Below are 20,106 nucleotides of genomic sequence, written 5' to 3' on the forward strand. Positions count from 1 at the left end.
AAAAACCTTAAAAAAAAAAAAAAGAATGTATGGAGATCTCCTTGCGGCTGGCCCAACCCTGCAGGTGTATCAAGTACCAAGAAACCTTCCTGGGTGACAAAGAGATGCAAATTAGAATGTGAAGTGATACTTCTAGAACCCACTTCTTGGATGTGACTAGTGAAGGGCAACATGTTGTACAAGCAGACAGTCACTAACATCTATTTCTACTGTGTAGAAATGTCAGTTCACAAACACTGAACAATGACCGTGCGCCACGGGGAACACTGCAGTGAATAAGATCACCCATCTCTGTACCCAGCAGCACAATGCTTATGACATGTGGAGTGGGACTGGGATAAATACAGAACTAGACCCTTAGAGAATCTCTGAAAGGTCTTCGGGTCATTTCTTCATCACATCTATCAGACCTGTCCTCAAGGAGTTCCTAATTTATTTAAAAGTAACAACACACATCATTCAAATGGCAAGATAATAAAAGGTCTACACTAAAGAACCTGCCTACCAGTGCAGGAGACATAGGAGATGCAGATTCAATCCCTGTGTCGGGAAGATCCTTGGGAAGAGGGCATGGCAACCCACTCCAGTACTCTTGCCTGGAGAATCCCATGGAGGAGCCTGGTGGGCTATGGTCCATAGGGTCACAAAGAGGCAGACACAACTGAAACGACTTAGGAAGGATGTAACAAGACCAGATGATTTTATAAGTACTTAAATGATTATAAACTAGAAAATATGAAGTTAAAAGAAACTAATCATGGAATGCATCCTGAAAAAGAGTTTACATTAGAGTTAATTATAAATAATTAACACAATAATTTAGTAATACATTAACCTTACTTTTTTCTTTTGTTCTTTTTGTTTTTTTTAAACTTTTTATGTAATCCATGTTTATTTTTTAATCCCAATATCATTTTTCACATACAACCATTAACTACCAAATAATTGGCTAATTTTTGAGTACTGATAATATTTTCAACATGATCTTTCAGTCATTGATCTCTACAGAATCAAAGCTTAACTCAAAAATCATTGAGGCAGTGAAGTTATTGTCAGAGTTTTAAGTGGGAGAGTAAAGTCAAGATGTATTTCAGAACTTTATAAGTTTTGCAATAAAGGTACAATGATGAATAAATCTGATAAACATATCACTCTGATAGCCAGCCAAGCTGGCTTGAAGTGGCCAAGCCAGCCCAGCAACTGGAGTAAATTTCTAAAAGTTCTAAAATTTCTAAAAGTTTCCTTTGCACCAACCTTAATGCTAAAAGTCTTTCTGCCCCTATAAAAATATAAAACAAAAACTCCAAAGGGTAAGAGTATACTAATTATATTTCTAAAACAGATCTCTTACTGTAAGGAGACATCAACATATTTTCATATTTCTAACCATTTAGAAATCTACCTAGTTAAAACACAATACACACATACATACGCCCTCACAATATAGGAATGGCAGTACAAAAGGTTTATAAATAACATCATTTACTGTATCTAGCTTTAAAAAATATTAGAATATAGGGGGAAAACTTCACTCACCTCCAAAATGTATGTTTTTAAAGTTCTACAAAATGCATCTGATGCTAAAACTGAAATTTATTTTTCCTTAGCAAAACAATTCTTAAGCTACAGTGCACTTTATGTAACAACTCTACATAATTTGTTTATCTGCCTCCTAAAAACATGAAATGAGCATATTTATAGAAGGTGAATAATTCTGCAGACTCTTACAATAAGAGGAGTTTGATACAATTTATAAATTTGCAACAATGTAATTACTGCTGGGACTGACAAGTCTGCATATTTGATGTAGGAGTGAAGTTCCTTGGTATTTTTCTGACACTCTTTTTGCTGCTTTTAAAAATCAGAAACAAAAGATTAATTACAATGATTTTTTTCCCTGCTGAAGAAAAAAATAAGATCTAGTTAACTCAGTAAATTTTTGAGTTAAAGGTATCTTGAAAATAACTCAAAGCATCCTTTCTTGAAGATCTTTATTCCATATCAATCCAGATACCAACTTTCAAACCAAGAAGCTCCGTCTGTCATCATTGTTCAGTGTGTAAATATCACCTATCCCACCTGGGCATTCATAAAGATCACAGCTCTCAATTAGATGCTATGTTGTTTGTTGAATGCCACATTTCCACAAGAGGCTATCTACCATGTCATCTTATAAGCATTGCTTGGGACTTCTCTATATAATATTCAGGCTACTAGCAACTCAGACATGATCACAGGATGGGGCTTGGGAAGCTCTGATATAGGTCTATTAAAAATAATCTTAAAAATCTGCACAGCTCTTGCATCACATTGTTCCCAAACAGCTCAATCTAAAATCTTCAAGCCTTTCCTCAGCAGCTCATGGAATCAATGCTTTATGCTTTCCAGCACACATGCATACAAATTTGTATCAAGAACAAAACTAAAAAGCTTTTCATTTTATTTAGGTGAATATCTGAGAAAATAGAAGAGCTGTGATTCTAAGTTGTATCATCTGTTTGGCTCTAGCATCTTGTTAAGACCTTAGAAGCCAAAATGTTTGGGTGCAATACCAGCTCTCTTCACCTACTTACACTATATACTTTGGTTTCCACATCAGTAAGCGAAGTGTAATACTACCAAACAAAGTAAGTGAAAGTATTAGTTGCTCAGTCATGTCCAACTCTTTGTGACCCCATGGACTGTAGCTCACCAGGCTCCTCTCTCCACAGAGTTCTCCAGGAAAGAATACTGGAATGAGTTGCCATGCCCTTCTCCAGGGGACCATCCCAACCCAGGGATCAAACCTGGGTCTCCCACATTGCAGGCAGATCCTTAACCAACTGACCCACCAGGGAACTTCAATGACAAAGAGTTAAAGATTAAATAAGATAATACACACAAAGGGTCAGGAATGGGATCTGATTTTTAATAACGTTTCCCTAGTGGCTCAGATGGTAAGGAGTCTGCCTGCAAGGCAGGAGACCTGGGTTTGATCCCTGGGTTGGGAAGATCCCCTGGGAAAGGGAATGGCTACCACTCCAGTATTCTTGCCTGGAGAATTCTATGGACAGAGGGCCCTGGCGGGTTATAGTCCATGGGTTCGCTATTCTTTCTTTATTTATTTATTAAAGAGAGATAAAATACTTAATACTATGGATGACAAAGAGTTAAAGGTTAAATAAGATAATACATACAAAGGATCAGGAATAGCATCTGGTTTTTAGTGAGCTCCCAAATAAATGCTAGCAATCATCACTTTATAAAAACAAGCATTTAAAACTATACCAGAGTAGAAGTGGATTCTAGATTCCTTCGCAAAAATAGTCTAGGAATATATAGCATTTCAAACCTGAAAATTTGAAGAATATTGAACTTGACTAAACATCTTTGTTGTCCTGTAGATTTTATGTATTGTCAGTATAACTTACAAGTGGATATGAATATACTCACAGAGGAAATTATGATTGGCATTCTAAATAGGTCAACTTCTTTGACTACAATGTAAGGAAAGAGACTGTAAATCACCAGATCCACAGGCTATCAGGGAATATTTTCAGGGCTCCTTATCTTTTCCAATTCTACAGGACAGAAGCTACGAATTTTATATATTGAGGATCAGATCTTATAAACATCTTTACTATTTATTATTCATATATTTCTCCCTTTTATGAGAGAAATAATTTCTAATGCTCTATAAATCTTAATGAAAATATATACTGAAGAGCATAAGATGAAGAAAACCGACCAAAAAAAAAAAAAAGTCCTTCAAGCCAAACCTATCCTCTGAACACAGTTCTCACTATTTCCTGCTTGGCATCTCGACCATCCAGCTCCATCCCACCCATACAGCTCTATCTCCTGACCACCTCAGGTAGACCTTACTCAGACCTGGACTTAAAACACTTTGAAGTACACAAAACTCAGGTGTGGTGCTAAATTAAGCCATGCTGTTCAAAAGTGCACACTTCCTAACAGGCATTTCTATTTTGTGGTGGAGTCACAGAAATAAAAGGGTTTCTCTGGTGGCTCAGATGCTAAAGAATCTGCCTGCAATGAAAGAGATCCAGGTTTGATCCCTGGGTTGGGAAGATCCCCTGGAGAAGAACATGGTTATCCACTCCAGTATTCTTGCCTGGACAATTCCACAGACAGAGGAGCCTGGTGGGACACAGTCTGCGGGGTCGCAAAGAGCTAGATATGACTTGAGTGACTAACGCTTCCACCTCCACAACCGAAATAAGAGTAGAACATGGCGTCGAGGATAGAGAATATTAGAAATCACACTGCCCTGAAGCCATTTTAAAAACATTCCTTCCCTTCTCTTTCCCTACACACATTTTCCAACATCATATTTTTTTAAAGTACAAATAAACACACCTGCTATTGTTACCTAACAGGATCCTTTCAAATGGAACCCATCCCAAAGGAACACTGAGCTTTCAGGGACCTTACATATAACCTTTGTAACTTTTTTGCTTTTCTACCAGAATCACCTAAACAAACAAAACTTTATAAAATTTTTATAAAACTCAGCTAACTCCCTATTTCAGGGATTTTAATATACAATTCGCATGTTTTAACCTTCAATAAAAATAAGCATTGTCACTTGTAACAAATGGTACACAGATGATCAGTGGGTTTCACAGAGGCTTGCCTAATAGAAAATTAAATTTTCATTTACTTGTATTATTCTATTTGAAATCTTCAGGATATTACCACCCACATCTTCTCTCTAAGCCTCTGGCACAAAGGAACATAAAGCAAGGAAAAATATTCAGTAAAATTAATTTAGGAATTATGATCAAAGGGATTATAAATTGAATACGTTTTTAAAATCGACTAAATACCAGAAAAATGTAGTTACATGAAGATTTTCCTTAATATTTCATATAGAGAGGGCTAATAAAATCAGAAAACTATGGTCTTGAAGTCCAAAATTGCTTTAAGGACATCTGTTTCAACCATGAAGCAACTTTACTTCACTGCTCTATTTTTAAATTTTCACCACTATGAACACACAGACACACACACTTCTAGTATCAGAGACAAAAGAAACAAAATGAAAATGGAGATTTTCTTTTACAGTATTAAATTTAAATAAATGAAGTCCCAAAGGTAACATTACGATGTTACTGTTGTTGCTTAGTTGTTAAGTTGTTTCTGACTCTTTTGCAACCCCACAGACTAAAGCTGACCAGGCTCCTCTGTCCATGGGATTTCCCAGGTAAGAATACTGGAGTGGGTTGCCATTTCCTTCTCCAGGGGACCTTCCCAACCCAGCGATCGAACTCCGGTCTCCTGCATTGGCAGACGGGTTCTTTACTACTGAGCCACAGGGATGTGGAGCAACATTAAGATAGCTCATGTGAAAAACCCTGGTGTGAGTTTTCTGTTTTGATTTAATTCTGAGAGATCTCTTGGGAATGCTTCACTATACAGACAGTAGACATCCAGCTGATTGGTAGGCAGCCAGGTCCTAGCTAAACTATGTGACAGTGCAATTCAGTTCTCTGAGCCTCTCCATGTTACAAACCTGGAGCTACTGCCTCCTGTTCTATATACGTCCTAGAGCTGCTGAAAGGTAGCAAAATATTTTACAGTGCTTTGAAAACAGCAAAATGCTACAAATTCAAAGCAATTTTTGTCATGTTCATTCACATTTAAATTGCCCTACATTTTAATCAGCCATAGGTAAGCTCTCCAGTAAAAAGATCATTGTGACAGATTGGGTAATGGCCCTCCCAAAGATGTCTATGCCCTAGCAACAAAAACCTGGGACTGTCACCTTACTTGGTAAAGGAATTTTGCAGGTGTGATTAAGTTAAGGATCTTGCATGGGAAGATTATACAGGATTATCTAGCTGGCTCCAGTGTAATCACAGTGTCCTTATAAGAGGAAGGCAGGAGGGCAAGAATAAGAGTGGGGGATATAACAATGGAGTCTTTCTTTGTGTATATGTCTGTGTGTGTGTGTGTGTTGTGTGTGTGTGAGAAAGAGAGAGAGACAAATAAGGCTGGTGGGGGCGGGGCGGGGGAAGGGTGTTGAAGACACTACAGCTGCTGGCTTTGAAGACAGAAGCAGCCATGAGCCAAGGAGTGCAGGAGGCCCCTAGAAGCTCAAAAAGGCAAATAAAATGAATTGTCTCCTGGAGCCTCCAAAAAGAATTCAACTGACATTTTGATGTTAAATTCAACCTCCAAAACTGTAAGATAATAAACACGTGGGTTGTAAACTAATGAGCCACTTGATAAATAAGGATGAAAGAGGAGAGTGAAAAGCTGGCTTAAAACTCAACATTCAAAAAACAAAGATCGTGGCATCTGGTGCCATCACTTCATGGCAAACAGAAGGGGAAAAAGTGGAAACAGTGACAGATTTTACTTTCTTGGGCTACAAACCACTGCGGACAGTGACTGCAGCCATGAAACTAAAAGATGTTTGCTCCTTGGAAAAAAGCTATGACAAACCTAGACAGTATATTAAAAAGCAGAGACATCACCTTGCCAACAAAAGTCCATACAGTCAAAACTATGGCTTTTCTAGTAGTCATGTATGGATCTGAGAGTTGGACCATAAACAAGATTGAGCGCCAAAGAATCGATGCTTTCGAACTGTGGTGATTGAGAAGACTCTTGAGAGTCCCTTGGACAGCAAAAAGATCAAACCAGCCAATCCTAAAGGAAATCAACCCTGAATATTCATTGGAAGGACTGAGGCTGAAGCTCCAATACTGCAGCCATCTGATGTGAAGAGCTGACTCACTGAAAAACACCCTGATACTGGGAAAGACTGAGGGAAAGAGGAGAAGGGGACAACAGAGGATGAGATGGTTGGATGGAATCACCGACTCAGTGAACATGAATCTGAGCCAACTCCAGGAGACAGTGATGGACAGGGAAGCCAGGCGTGCTGCAGTTCATGGGGTTGCAGAGTCAGACACGACTTTGACTGAACAGCAATAACAAAGAGGAAACTAACATAGTAACAAAAACACAACCACCTGTTATCCCAGGACAGATAATCAGGATTTTTTTCTGAAAATACATAATAAGTTGTAAAATAATGGCTTTGACCAGTTTCTGAATCTGCCACCCAAGGCCATTTCATCCAGACTGGTGGGCCCTTTAGGTCCTCTCCACTGGCACAGAAAAGGAAGCACCAGCCATGTAACATGGGCCAACTGACAACATGCAGAGATTGTCCACTGCTGTCTCTTTCCCAGCAGAGGTATCTGAATCATTCTAGATCCAATATGCTTTCTAAAAATTTCATATAGGGAGAAAAGTCTTCTCCTTACACTAGTAGAAATACTTCTCACTCTACAACATTTAGAATTAAAATGCTGACTAAGATCTAGAATTCTCTCATCTATTTCTATTCTATCTTTAACAGACACAGAAATTAAGAAATGATATTTATATAAGTCTCTTTTAGGTTTTTCTTTCTAAGTTAATTTCCATATTCCTTAATGTTTAATTCTAGGTTTCTAAGCTTTTAGCTATTTTGGATATTACATTCTACTATATTCTGTCTGCTTATGACTTAAAATCCAGCTCCTCAAACATGTTGGACAAAATATACTAATCTTTCCTAATAGTGATATACATCATTTGTAAAAGTTGTCTGTGATCTGATAAATAAGATTAGGCAGAGCGGAAGGAGCCCTGGTTTTGGCTGGTTCTGGTTTTGGCCCTGCTGTGTGACCTTGGGTAAATCACTACCCCTCTGGGTCTCAGTGACAGCATCTATAAACCAATGAGCTTGGACCAAATACCCAGATACAGTGGATAATAATGGATACCAAAGGATACTAAATACCCAGGTATTTACAATCTAAATACCCAGATACAAAGAGAGGCACTATGGAAGCAACCTAGATGTCCATTGACAGATGAATGGATAAAGAAGTTGTGGTACATTTACACATATACACATATTACTCAGCCATAAAAAGAAATGCATTTGAGTCAGTTCTAATGAGGTGGATGAACCTAGAACCTATTATACAGAGTGAAGTAAGTCAGAAAGAGAAAGATAAATATCATATTCTAATGCATATATACAGAATCTAGAAAAATGGTACTGAAGAATTTATTTACAAGGCAACAATGGAGAAACAGACATAGAGAATAGACTTATGGACATGGAGAGAGGGGAGGAGAGGGTGAGATGTATGGAAAGAGTAACATGGAAACTTAATTACCATATGTAAAATAGAGAGCCAACAGGAATTTTCTGTCTGGCTCAGGAAATTCAAACAGGGGCTCTGTATCACCCTAAAGGGGTGGGATGTGGAGGGAGATGGGAGGGAGGTTCAGAAGGGAGGGGATATATGTATACCTGTGGCTGATGCATGTTGAGGTTTGACAGAAAACAACAAAGTTCTTAAAGCAATTATCCTTCAATAAAAAATAAATTAATTAAAAAAAAGAGAAGCACATAGTATTTTGTTAATTCTATTGAGAAAGTATCACTTGTGGCAAAAACAGTTGATAAGTATTCCTCATTAGCTCCTTCACAAAGATAACACCGGGGGTATTGAGGCTTCTTTGTATTTTAACAATCCCAATTCCATACTGGGAAGGCTCAGTGCTGAAAAAGCCTGAGGACACTGCAGGCCCCCTGAGTAGGACAGGCTGCTGGAGGCTAATGATGAGGAAGGTGGGGGGAAAGGCAGAGGGGGTCCCGTAACACCCAGGCAGCGCAGAGCCCCTGAAGGTTCCCGAAAGGCTCTCGTGATCGCTGCAGACGCTGACAGGCCCCCAGAAGCATGTGAAATGCACTCCGTGGTGGCCGCTAGTAAGCTGGGCCATGGGTCTCCATCTTCCCAGTGCCCAGACACTGGGCTGCACTTAACGGTTGCTCACAATGTGTGTGAGCTGCCCGAGTGAATGAGCCTAAAGAGCCTCAGCTGACCCCTTCCCTGAGGACCGTGTCCTGGGGGCCCATTCACATCATACTTGATGGGAAACGTGTCCTTGGAGCTCCGAAAACAGCAGCCCTGCCTCCCTTCAAGGAGGTCTCAGGGAACTGGGCACTGGTGTTTTCTAGACAAGAGAAGATGAAAGCCTGAACGAGTTAGTCATGGCCCTAGGAGTGTAGAGGAGACCGAGATAGCAGCATGAATGATTTTAGAGTGGTTTGGGAGATGTGCTGAAATTCTCCTGACTAGTCACAGTAAAATCTTGCCTGATTTCTTTCCTAGTTTCCTTTATAGTAATTCAATAATCATTTATTATATAAAATTGAAGGCTTATCACATATCTTCCATTAAGCACAACTAACTGTTATCATAAACTTCACTCGTCTGTAAAAAATTCATATGACCTCATTTTTTCTACCTTAGGATCTGATACTTCAGCCAATATCAAACAATCTACAGCAATAGTTTGGAGAACCAAAGGAGAAAGAAACAAAAAGTCCCAAGGAACTCTATGTACCGTTTTTAAGAACATACCGTATACTCAAACTTATAAGCATATTTCTTGAGTCCTATGCTATAGCAACATTTATTAAAACTGTATTGACCACCTGTATTTTATTAATGTTTCCCAAATATAGTTTAAAGGATGATGAGAACTAATGCAATGCAGAAGTCATTTTGACTACTGAAGCAAACAACTGATTCAAATGTTGTATTTTGAAGCTATCCCCCCTTCTATTAATAGCCAAGACTCCACTGCAATTCTTTTCTACCAAAATATGTTAAGAAAAAATCTACCACTACAATCTTTTTGGAATTAGATAGCATATACATAAATAAAAATAAAATCTTTCCATTTTTAAACATACCAGATAATTAATATTTACAGAAACAGAACAAAAAATTATTAAGGAGCATGTTACAAATTATGTTTGATACCTGAAAGTAAATAGTAAAGGTGGTTAGCTAAAAAAAACCTACATTAGATTTATATTTTATATTTAAGTGTATTACCTTGGGTATTAAACATGCTGCCAGCTATCTCTTAATGAGCACCTGAGCTGTCATTTTTAATAACAGACTGACAATTATTATCTATAAGTTGATATTCCCTGAAAATCATCTGTGCAACATTTAGCATAGTTAAGAATAGAAACTTACAGTTCCATTTATTTAAAAAAGTATTATTTTATAATACTGGGCATAATATTATAGAAAATGACATGAACATATATGTACAATGAAAAATCAACATATTCCAAAATGCACAGACCATTTAAATTCACAGCAGAACTTTGTACAAAACCTTAATAATGCTTAAAAAAGATCATTTGGTCCATTAACACTATATGAGAAAAGTATACATATTCATGACAAAATATAATAACAACAAATAAACCAAATACTTGAGCCATTCTAATCTTAGTTACTTCTCAAATCAAAAGTAAACATTAAGAGATGAATAACATAAAAACTCAAAGTACACACACTATTAATATGTAATACAATCATATAATAATAGCCTATTGTAATTTATTCATTATAGTACTCTAGAAATTATATTTTCAAATAGCAAGAAGAAATTTTAAATACCTCTTCCACAAAGCTGTCTTTCTTCTCTAGCATTTCTCGTAAAGTCTGAAGAATTTTAATGCACAATTTTTCTTCTTTTTCCATCAGTTTCTTTGTATGGTTAATCAACCTTAAAACAAAACATTAAGCCTTAACAGGACAGTAATTTCTCTTTAAGCTAATATAATAGCATCATATACCAGAGGGAAAAAATAATCACACCATTATTTTAGAGTACAAAGTAAACTAGATACATGTCATCAAAATTTTAAAATTATACTCCAGCTTATAAACTTTGTATTATAAAACTTCTGCTTTATAGTCAGTATACCCCAGTGCTTCTCAAGTTTATTCAGGTAACATACTTTTAGTGGGATACAATACTCTAAAGAGACCAATGAAACAATGATTATCTTCAAGTCTATCATGTGAACTAAAACAAGTTTATTAGGAAAGAAATATGAATATTTGCAATATAGTACACTTTATTATATTGTGCCATACTATATTATTTTCCATGTAGTATATCATATTAACTATATAATAGCAGCATACAACATTGGAGCCTTAGCATTAATGGGATGCTTTCCAGTTTCCATTAATAATAACTGCTATTTTTCACTGCTAGGGCTTGGTATAAATTGGCAGTTTTTGTGATTAGAAGCAAAAAAAAAAAGTAAATTCAAGATAGTCTATCCATTTACTATTTTTGCTATAATTTGGGCAAAGATTCTAATTAATTTTACAGTGGTGACCTCTGCAGCGGAGTTCTGTCAAGAGAAATATTTGAGGTCACAGTTATATAACATCTCCAAGAACTCAGAATCAAATAAGATGCTGAGAATCAGAATTTACAGCTTAGCACATACAGCTCATGTTGTTAAAAAGCTGGTTCTCAAAACAACCCCATGAGATATGTCCTCCTAGAAAAAAAACAAAACCATGTAGAATATAATGGAATGATCTGATTTCAGTGACATAACGGGAATCCTGTGGGACAGAGCCCCAAGGAAAAGTGAGCTTTCACTAGATAGAGGCTAGTCAGAGCTTATTAAGTGTCAGCATGAGGTATGAGCACTTTCCATGAATTTTCTCCACTTATCCTCACAGCAAGCCAAAGTCATATGTTAGGTTCTATTAACAGGCTAATTTTGCTAATGAGAAAACAGAGACCCAAAGAGGTAAAGCAACTTGCCTCTGGTTATACAATTGTTAAGTTGTGGGGTCTGGAAATAGACCGAGTCTATCTGACTTCCAGTAGTCATGTATGGATGTGAGAGCTGGACTATAAAGAAAGCTGAGCACCAAAGAATTGATGCATTTGAACTGTGGTGTTGGAGAAGACTTTTGAGAGTCCCCTGGACTGCAAGGAGATCAAATCAGTCCATCCTAAAGGAAATCAGTCCTGAATATTCATTGGAAGGACTGATGCTAAAGCTGAAACACCGATACTTTGGCCACCTGATGCAAAGAACTGACTCATTGGAAAAGACCCCGATGCTGGGAAAGATTGAAGGCAGGAGGTGAAGGGGACAACAGAGGATGAGATGGTTGGATGGAATCACTGACTCAATGGACATGAGTTTGTGCAAGCTCCGGAGTTGGTGATGGACAGGGAAGCCTGGCGTGCTGCAGTCCATGGGTTCACAAGGAGTCGGACATGACTGAGTGACTGAACTGAACTGAATTGAACCTGACCTCGAGTCAAAATTTTGAAGCACCACTCTGTGGAGACAGGACATCCCTTCACTGATGAAGGGAGTCCTAAGTTATACACAGCTGTGTCTTATACGAAGTTAGAGCAGAGAGAAAGGCAAAAGCCATAAATTGGACAAAGAAGCCATTACATTTTGTAGGGGAGCTGCCTAGGGCTCACCAGAGAAGGTTTCAGAAACAATGTAACATTTAACTATGAAGATTTCACCTGGCAGGAAACAGTGGAGAGAAGTGATTTCAAAGGGAATGAAAAAAAGGGCAGACACAGAAAAGCTGATGTCATGTCCAGGAAATAAGTATACTCTAACTGCCAGCTGACAGTTAAAGACATGGAAAAGGAGAGTGTAAAAAGTGCAGTCTGAAAAGAAAGAACTGGGAATATTATGCTAAAGAGTCTGGAATTTATAGAAAATAGAGAACCACTGTGTTAAAGGAGCTGTATGATCCTGCCTACCTGTTAAAAAGATGGCAGTGGGAACAAGGGCATGGAAGCATGAGAACAGTAAGAGATGAACAGGGCACACGATGGGGAAAAGGTCTAAGAAGCAATACAGAAATAAAACAGCCATGACCTGGCAAACAATGGCATACAGGAAGTGGAAAAACAGAAGGAAGGGAGATCACAGATGCCTGAAATGTATGAGTTGGGTTAGTAGATGGGCAATGATAGTTTTAAATGACACCTATTTCATGTTGGGAAGGACAAGTGATTTCCTCTTAGACATGTTACATTTGGACAGGGTGCTATGTGTCCATGTGGTCAGGTACATTTGTTGGTCAAAAGTTCTGGCAAGAAACAAAAACCTGCCTCTCTGGAAGACAGTTATTCAGTCTTTTTTTTACAGACTGTGCTGTCCTTAGCTGCTCAGTCATGTCCGACTCTTTATGACCCCATGGACTGTAGCCTGGCAGGATCCTCTGTTCATGGGGATTCTCCGGGCAAGAATACTGGAATGGGTTGCCATGTCCTCCTCCGGGGGATCTTCCCGAACCAGGGATCGAACTCAGGTATCCTGCCTGCATTGTGGGCAAATTCTTTACCGTCTGAGCCACCCGGGAAGCCCAAGAATACTGGAGTGGGTAGCCTATCTGTTTTCCAGGGGATCTTCCCAACCCAGGAATTAAACCAGGGTCTCCTACATTGCAGGCGGATTCTTTACCAGCTGAGCTACCAGGGAAGCTCATGAAAATCATTTGGTGGACACTAAATTTCGTTTGACATTTTTCTCTCTTAGGCTATTTCTATTTTCTTTAACTCTTCTTTAGATAAAATATTTAATTCACTAACCATTTGAAAATATTGGTGGGAAAAAATGAACACTTGCTTGGGATTTATACAAAGTGTTCATCTATCAAATAATGTTTGCTTGAATTAGATCATTTGGCTTTCAAATTTTTTCTGTATCTAAGTAAAGAGTAAGTTTCACAAAACAATTCATCATACAAATACATGAATGTGAGTGTATTTATATAATGATCACAAAAAGTTTTTTCTATATGAGATGCATGCTGATATTTTATATTCTTTCCCAATTCTTTTTTACAAATCAATGGTTTCCTCTTCATAAGTTACATCCCATAATATGGGAAACATTAAGCTTCTCCTTCATAAGGGAGGAGTAAGTGTGGATATGAATGAACTACATGCAACCACCATAAAAGCCAATACTCACAGTGACCTATTCTCTTCTCTCTCACTGCATGTGACTAATGTGAAATCTGGTCCTTTCTTGGGGGTTAGCCCTGACATTCTCCAGCAGACCCATCTGACTCAACAAGTCCCAATAATTCAATTCATCTGAGGATGTCAGAAGCCCCACTTAAGACCTACAGCAATTAACGATGTTGGATTCTAATTTTATTGTAATAGATACCCTTGCAAATAAAATTCTTGGCTCCTCCCAGAATTATGGAAGAAGTAAACAGATATCCCCGAGCCTCAAGCCATGCTACAATCACTCACATACAACTGCATAAAAATCCTTTCTCTAACCACTAAACTATGTGTGACTTTTTCTTCCTCCACCCGAATGTAGGACCTGTGATACATTCTCACTATCATGTCACTCTGCTTCTCTCCTTTGAATTTACCTAATATTGCAACAGACTTGCTTCATCTTCAGCACAGGTCAATATTTTCTTGACATTTTGAGTTACTTTACATCACCTTCTCACACACCTATATCCTTAAGTTCTAGACCAGAATTTTCTTTGAGATCGTTGAAATGTTCTGTAACTGTGCTGTCTTAGTTGTTGGCCAGTAGCTACCTAGGGCTACTGAGTACTTAACATGTGGCAAATGTCGACTGAGAGACTAAGCATTTTATCTGTGTCGTAATGAATTTAAACTTTCATATTAATAACCATGTATAGTTATCATGTTGACACTAATTCTTGACACTGAATCAGCAAACTCTTTTTCTAAAGGGCAGAACCATAAATAGCTTAGGTTCTGGAGGCCATGCAGACTAGGCCACTAGTCAGTTCAGCTGTAATAGTAAGAAAGTAGCCACTGATGACAACACGTAAATGAATGTGTGTGGCTATGTTTCAATAAAACTTTAGTTGCAAAAATTATCAATGGCCTGTGGGCCAGAGTTTGCCAATCACTTGTTTAGACCATCAAGGCTCTGGGATACAGCTATAGCATCATATGAATATCCTGGGGATAAAATTCTCAGGTTTATTGCCTATTTTTTAACCTATGTTATATATACATTGATATATATTCATAGGAGATAAAGTATATTTGTCAAAGACCCTATTTTTATACTAGACAACATCTCTACTTTTTTTTTTCCCCAGTGGCTTCCACAGTCAGCAGTTTTACAGACACTCTAGACCTCTTCATTTAAAAATGCTTATAAGAAGGCTGGTTAGTGCCCAGACAAGTCCATTCTTCCCAGGCTTCTTAAGATACAATGATCAAGAGTCAAGAATTCCTGATTCTGGCCATAATGTAGAAACTCCACCTGCTCTTCAACATGACCCCTGTAGTCGGTTCCTCTCACCCCATACCTCGTTCTCTCTCCCCAAATCCCAACTTTAACTGGTAAAAGAAAGAAACGCACTTCCTGTGTCCCCTCATCCTTCAATTTCTGCCTCACTATGTCACAGTCAATAGAGGAGGTTTTGAGACCATTTCAGCCATACTCTCAACCATACAGAAGAGGCTGTGACAAATAATGGTCAAGGGGGTTGCAGCTTCTTCTGACCCTTCATCCAGATTCTCTCCCCAAGGAGACCATGTACCTCTGCCTTGCCATCTTGAGTCAACATGTGATTACTTGCACAAATTATTCAGTGAAGGGTCCTCAACATTAAGATGCATCTTTCTGGAGCTACCCAAAACTTTCTCTCGCAACTGCTTATATTGCCTTGAGAACTGCTCCTTTACCATTAAAATGAAAATATTCTAGGATAAACACATCCACTGCAATAGACCTGACAATACCACAAAAATGCTAAGAGAAATACATAAATGAAAGAGCTTTAGATGAGCCTCATCAAGGCAGCATGGCTGAGTGCCGGGTCAAGACTTAACACCTGGGCCTCAGTTTTCTCATCTCTAAAATGTGGCCCAATCTCTCAGAGCATTTGTGCAGATTAGATAACATGGGTAAGCACCCACAGGATAATAGCCCACAGAGTAAGAACTCAATAAATGCTAGTTCCCTTTCCTTCCTCTTTCTCTTAAGGAAAATCAGTGGCCTTAAACTGAAATCTTTTAAAAGTTCACACCATATAGCTACAGAAAGGACTCAGAACCAAGATATTCTTTTATGTGATATTTTGTGCCCAATGATATATTTCATCTTCAGTAAATGTTAATAAATATGATAACCTGAAAATCACCAAAACAAACTTTCCATTGAATCACACTAATGATTTTGGAAGTACGTTTGCAGGGGTTTTAGACGCTTCACATGCTCTGTGGACGGTCATGAGGCACCAGCAGCGTCAGAAAGCAGGGGTGTCAGAGGTAGGCTCTGGGCGGCAGCACCTGCGGCATCTTGGCTGTACCACTTACTTCGACATGAAAGCACCACATCTTATTCTCGCATCGCTTCCCTCAGGAAACAGCAGTTCTGGGCTGTACAGCACATCCACCAACACTGAGAATTCAGCCTGCATCATTGGGCTGAACTGTTGCTCCAAGGAGGCCACTACATCCTAAGGAATAAACACAAGAGAAGACATGTGAAGACCTGACTCAGATTTCATCCTTTAAAAATATGACAAGCTTATGAATACTAACCACAAATGAAGTGTGGGACTTTCAGAGAAGAGGCACCCTACTTCCCAAAGCACTGGATACGTGTGCTTTAAGCACAGGCTGGCTTTCTGTCTGAATACTTCCTGGATCTCCTTAATCATTTATGTGCTAAAGGAGGAGTGGGTAGCTATAGATTTCTAAGAATATACAGGAAAGACGAAAAGTCAGTAAAGCCACTGCTACAAGCACCACAGTGTCTAGGACTGTAATACAGATAGTGCAAAAGTGAAAGTGAAAGTCTCTGTCATGTCCAACTCTTTGCGACCCTGTGGACTAAACAGTCCATGGAATTCTCCAGGCCAGAACACTGGAATAGGTAGCCGTTCCCTTCTCCAGTGGATCTTCCAGACCCAGGAATCGAACCTGGGTCTCCTGCACTGCAGGCAGATTCTTTTCCAACTGAGCTACCAGGGAAGCCTACAGACAGTGCAGGTATTCCTCAAATTGGAGTTAGAGTATGCTCCAGGAACAGCTAAAAAAGACTTCACGGGTGTCACTGGTCACCTGGAACTGACCGTTTTTTCCAGTGGGGGAAATTCCCTGATATATTACCTGAAGCAGCATTAGTACTATACAACGGTTCGATGACATTTAGTAGTATTTCAAATTATACTTTTTGATGGATGCTATTGATCATCTACCAGTAGCCTTTCCTCATCCTTTTCCTTGCTAACAGAATCTCCGGGAACACTGTCAGGGAGCTTCTCTCCTGCCCGCCTCCCCTAGAGTCAAGGTTGATTGGTTTAAGCCAGTCATGGTCATTCCATTTCCCCTGCCAACAACTGGTTAGGCGTGATTCTGTGACACAGTCCTGGCCAATAAGACATCAAGTGAAGTCTGCTGAGTGTGAGGGTGTGTATGGAGCTGGGGAGTGGGCAGGGCAGATTCTTTAGAAACTATCTATGGCTTCTAAGATAGCCTCAGAGTGTGAAAATTCAAAATACAAGGCAGCCCTCAAAGGACCTTCGAAGACCAGCCTTAAGCTGAAAGTCAACAGACTAATGGTGGTTGGAACCCCGACCAATGGAGCTACTGAATTAAACACCTCAGGAAGAGCCCTAGTTTCAGATTCCTTGCGTGTGAAAAGATATATTTTGTTTATTATTTAAGCCACTTTTAGCTGTTAATTATAGCTGAAAGCAGTCAACTGACATGCTTCTTAAATTAACTATAAGCAATGATAATTTACTGAGCATTATTTAATGATGAAAGCCTCCCCTTTTTGTTTTAAAATTAACTAAGAAAACAAACTGGGAAAAAAAAAAAAAACACTCACATAAAGCAATAGCTTATTTGCCCATAACTGTGGCTTTATTCTATTAAGCAGAAAACTGACTGCCAATTGCTGATTGTTACTCTCAGCATATGTTTTTAAGTTATTTTCTTCCTGGTAGTCTCCTGATTTTTTATGACTAGATTTCAGGAGTTAACTCTTGTTTAACTCTTTCTTTCCCTTTTAGAAAAAGTGATCATTTCCCCTTCAATTACTAAATAAGTTTTCTGAGAAATTCCTCATAATAGTTGAGAGAGACTACCGGGGAGGGAAAAAAAAATCACATAAACGGAAACTAGATATTGTACAAAGGCGGGAAGAGAATATGGTTATCAAATGTGACCACAGTTACTGTAGTTAAGAAAACATCACTAAAACATACCTCTGTTTCAGATTATCTCTAGACTTCATTTTATTCTCTAAACAAATTGTGTCCAGGCATCTATGATGTGAGTCTTCATCTCCTATTTCTATCATGGGTCAACCATATAATCTCTTTGATTCATTGTTTCCCCAATGTGAAAACCCAGGATAATGATACTAGCAATTACATAGGCTTGCTGTGAGGATTAAAAGTAAATACATACAAGAGCCTCTACAATGTTTTGTAATAACCTATAATGGAAAATAATCTGAAAAATGATCACTGATGTACACCTGAAGCTAATACAACACTGCAAATTAACTATGTGAAGTAGTTGCTTAGTCATGTCCAGTTCTTTGGGACCCCATGGACTGTAGTCCAACAGACCCCTCTGTCCATGGAACTCTCCAGGCAAGAATACTGGGGTGGGTTGGGTTGCCATTACCTTCTCCAGGGGATCTTCCTGACCCAGGGATGGAAACCGGTTCTCCTGCATTGCAGGTGGATTCTTTACTGTCTGAGCCCCAAGGGAAGCTCTCACTACCCTCCGAATTAACTATACTTCATTTTTAAAATGGCTAAAAAAACTAAAAAAAAAAAGAAAAATCAGCCTCTAACATGTACTGGCCACTCCTTAATGTTAGTAATCATTGAATACCACTTAGCTGCAATCATCACCATGTTGCTAAATTCAGTGGTTACTTTTCTGTCCTCATCTTACCTAGGCATTCTACACACTGTTCCTGATTCGTCAAACACTTTCTACTCTTGGTTCTGTAACATCAGATTTTTCCTAATCTTCCACCTGTGTCCTGACTACTCCTTTACCAATTTCCTGGTCCTTTCTCTTCTATATCTAAGTTTCTTGTGAGGAACCTCATGAAACTGCATGGTTTTGACATCATATGTATGCTGAAAATTCCCACATTTATATTTCCTGCATTGATATCTTTCTAAACCACCCCAGACTCATACATCCATCAGTCTGTTTGACACATCCATACAGATAACTGACATAGCCATGTCTTAAGATTCTCCATACAGAATCTCTTGATTCCAACTCTCCCATTCTTCCTTGCCTTAGCAAATGATCTAATCATATTATACCAAGGCTAATCCTTGATTTCTCTTTCCAACATCCCACAACTCACCCATCCATCTACCAAGCCCCAATGGCTCTAGGACCAACTGTATCCAAAATTTATTATCTTCATTGCTATCTCTACCCCCTTAAGCCAAGCCCCCATTACCTTTTACCTGAATTAATGCAATAGCTAATGAACTAGACTCACTGCTTCTGTCTGGACCCGATAGTCAATTCACCACTCTAAATCCACAGTGTTTTTTTAAAGGTAAACCAAGTCATGCCTATTCTCTGCTAAAAATCCCCAGTGATTTTCCATCACATTTAGAATAAAGCCAAACACTATTATGCATGACAGTCTCTACACGATTTGGCTCCTTATTTCATAAGACTCTCTTCCTTTGCTCACATCTGCCCCAATGGGCTTCTCTTGGTCTTTCAAATCCCCAACTTCATTCCTGCCAAAGCATCATTGCATTTACTCTTCCTTTCTCACAAAGCTCTCTCTGAATAGACTCTTCCTCCTCATTTGGATGTCAACGTCTCCTCAGTGGAGAAGCGCTCCCTCACTACAGGATCACTCTCCCAGTGAGTCCATCATACTGTTATCATGATTTATTCATTGAAGTTTTAATTACCTAACATTATATCATTTACTTAATGGGTTACAATGCATTTTCCATGAGGACACAGACCTCATGGCTCTATCTCCAGTACTTAACACAGTAGCCGGTACAGAGTATTCATCAAATATATATTTATCCAATGAATGCCACTGACTATGCTGAAATAAGTTGAAAGCATGCCCTCTCTATGCTGATTGACATGACCATCTCTCCCCTGAAATGTCTGCTCCTCTGTCTCTCATGAACCTGCTTGCCTCCTTTCTGACTGTGCCTTTTTTCCATCTAAAAT

The 20,106-nt window shown here is 38.7% G+C and overlaps 1 protein-coding gene across 3 annotated transcripts in view; it reads right to left on the bottom strand.

Annotated features, from left to right (window-relative positions):
• Positions 1–20,106, bottom strand: part of ITPR2 (inositol 1,4,5-trisphosphate receptor type 2) — a 559,320-nt gene that overhangs the window by 237,199 nt on the left and 302,015 nt on the right. For all 3 annotated transcript variants that reach the window (XM_043440936.1, XM_043440938.1, XM_043440939.1), the window contains 2 exons: positions 16,225–16,367; positions 10,500–10,608 (listed from right to left, as the gene is read on the bottom strand). In XM_043440936.1, the coding sequence (XP_043296871.1) occupies positions 10,500–10,608; positions 16,225–16,367 (252 nt within the window). The remainder of the gene's footprint in view (positions 1–10,499; positions 10,609–16,224; positions 16,368–20,106) is intronic.

This window comes from Cervus canadensis, chromosome 21 (assembly GCF_019320065.1).
Source record: "Cervus canadensis isolate Bull #8, Minnesota chromosome 21, ASM1932006v1, whole genome shotgun sequence".
NCBI lineage: Eukaryota > Metazoa > Chordata > Mammalia > Artiodactyla > Cervidae > Cervus > Cervus canadensis.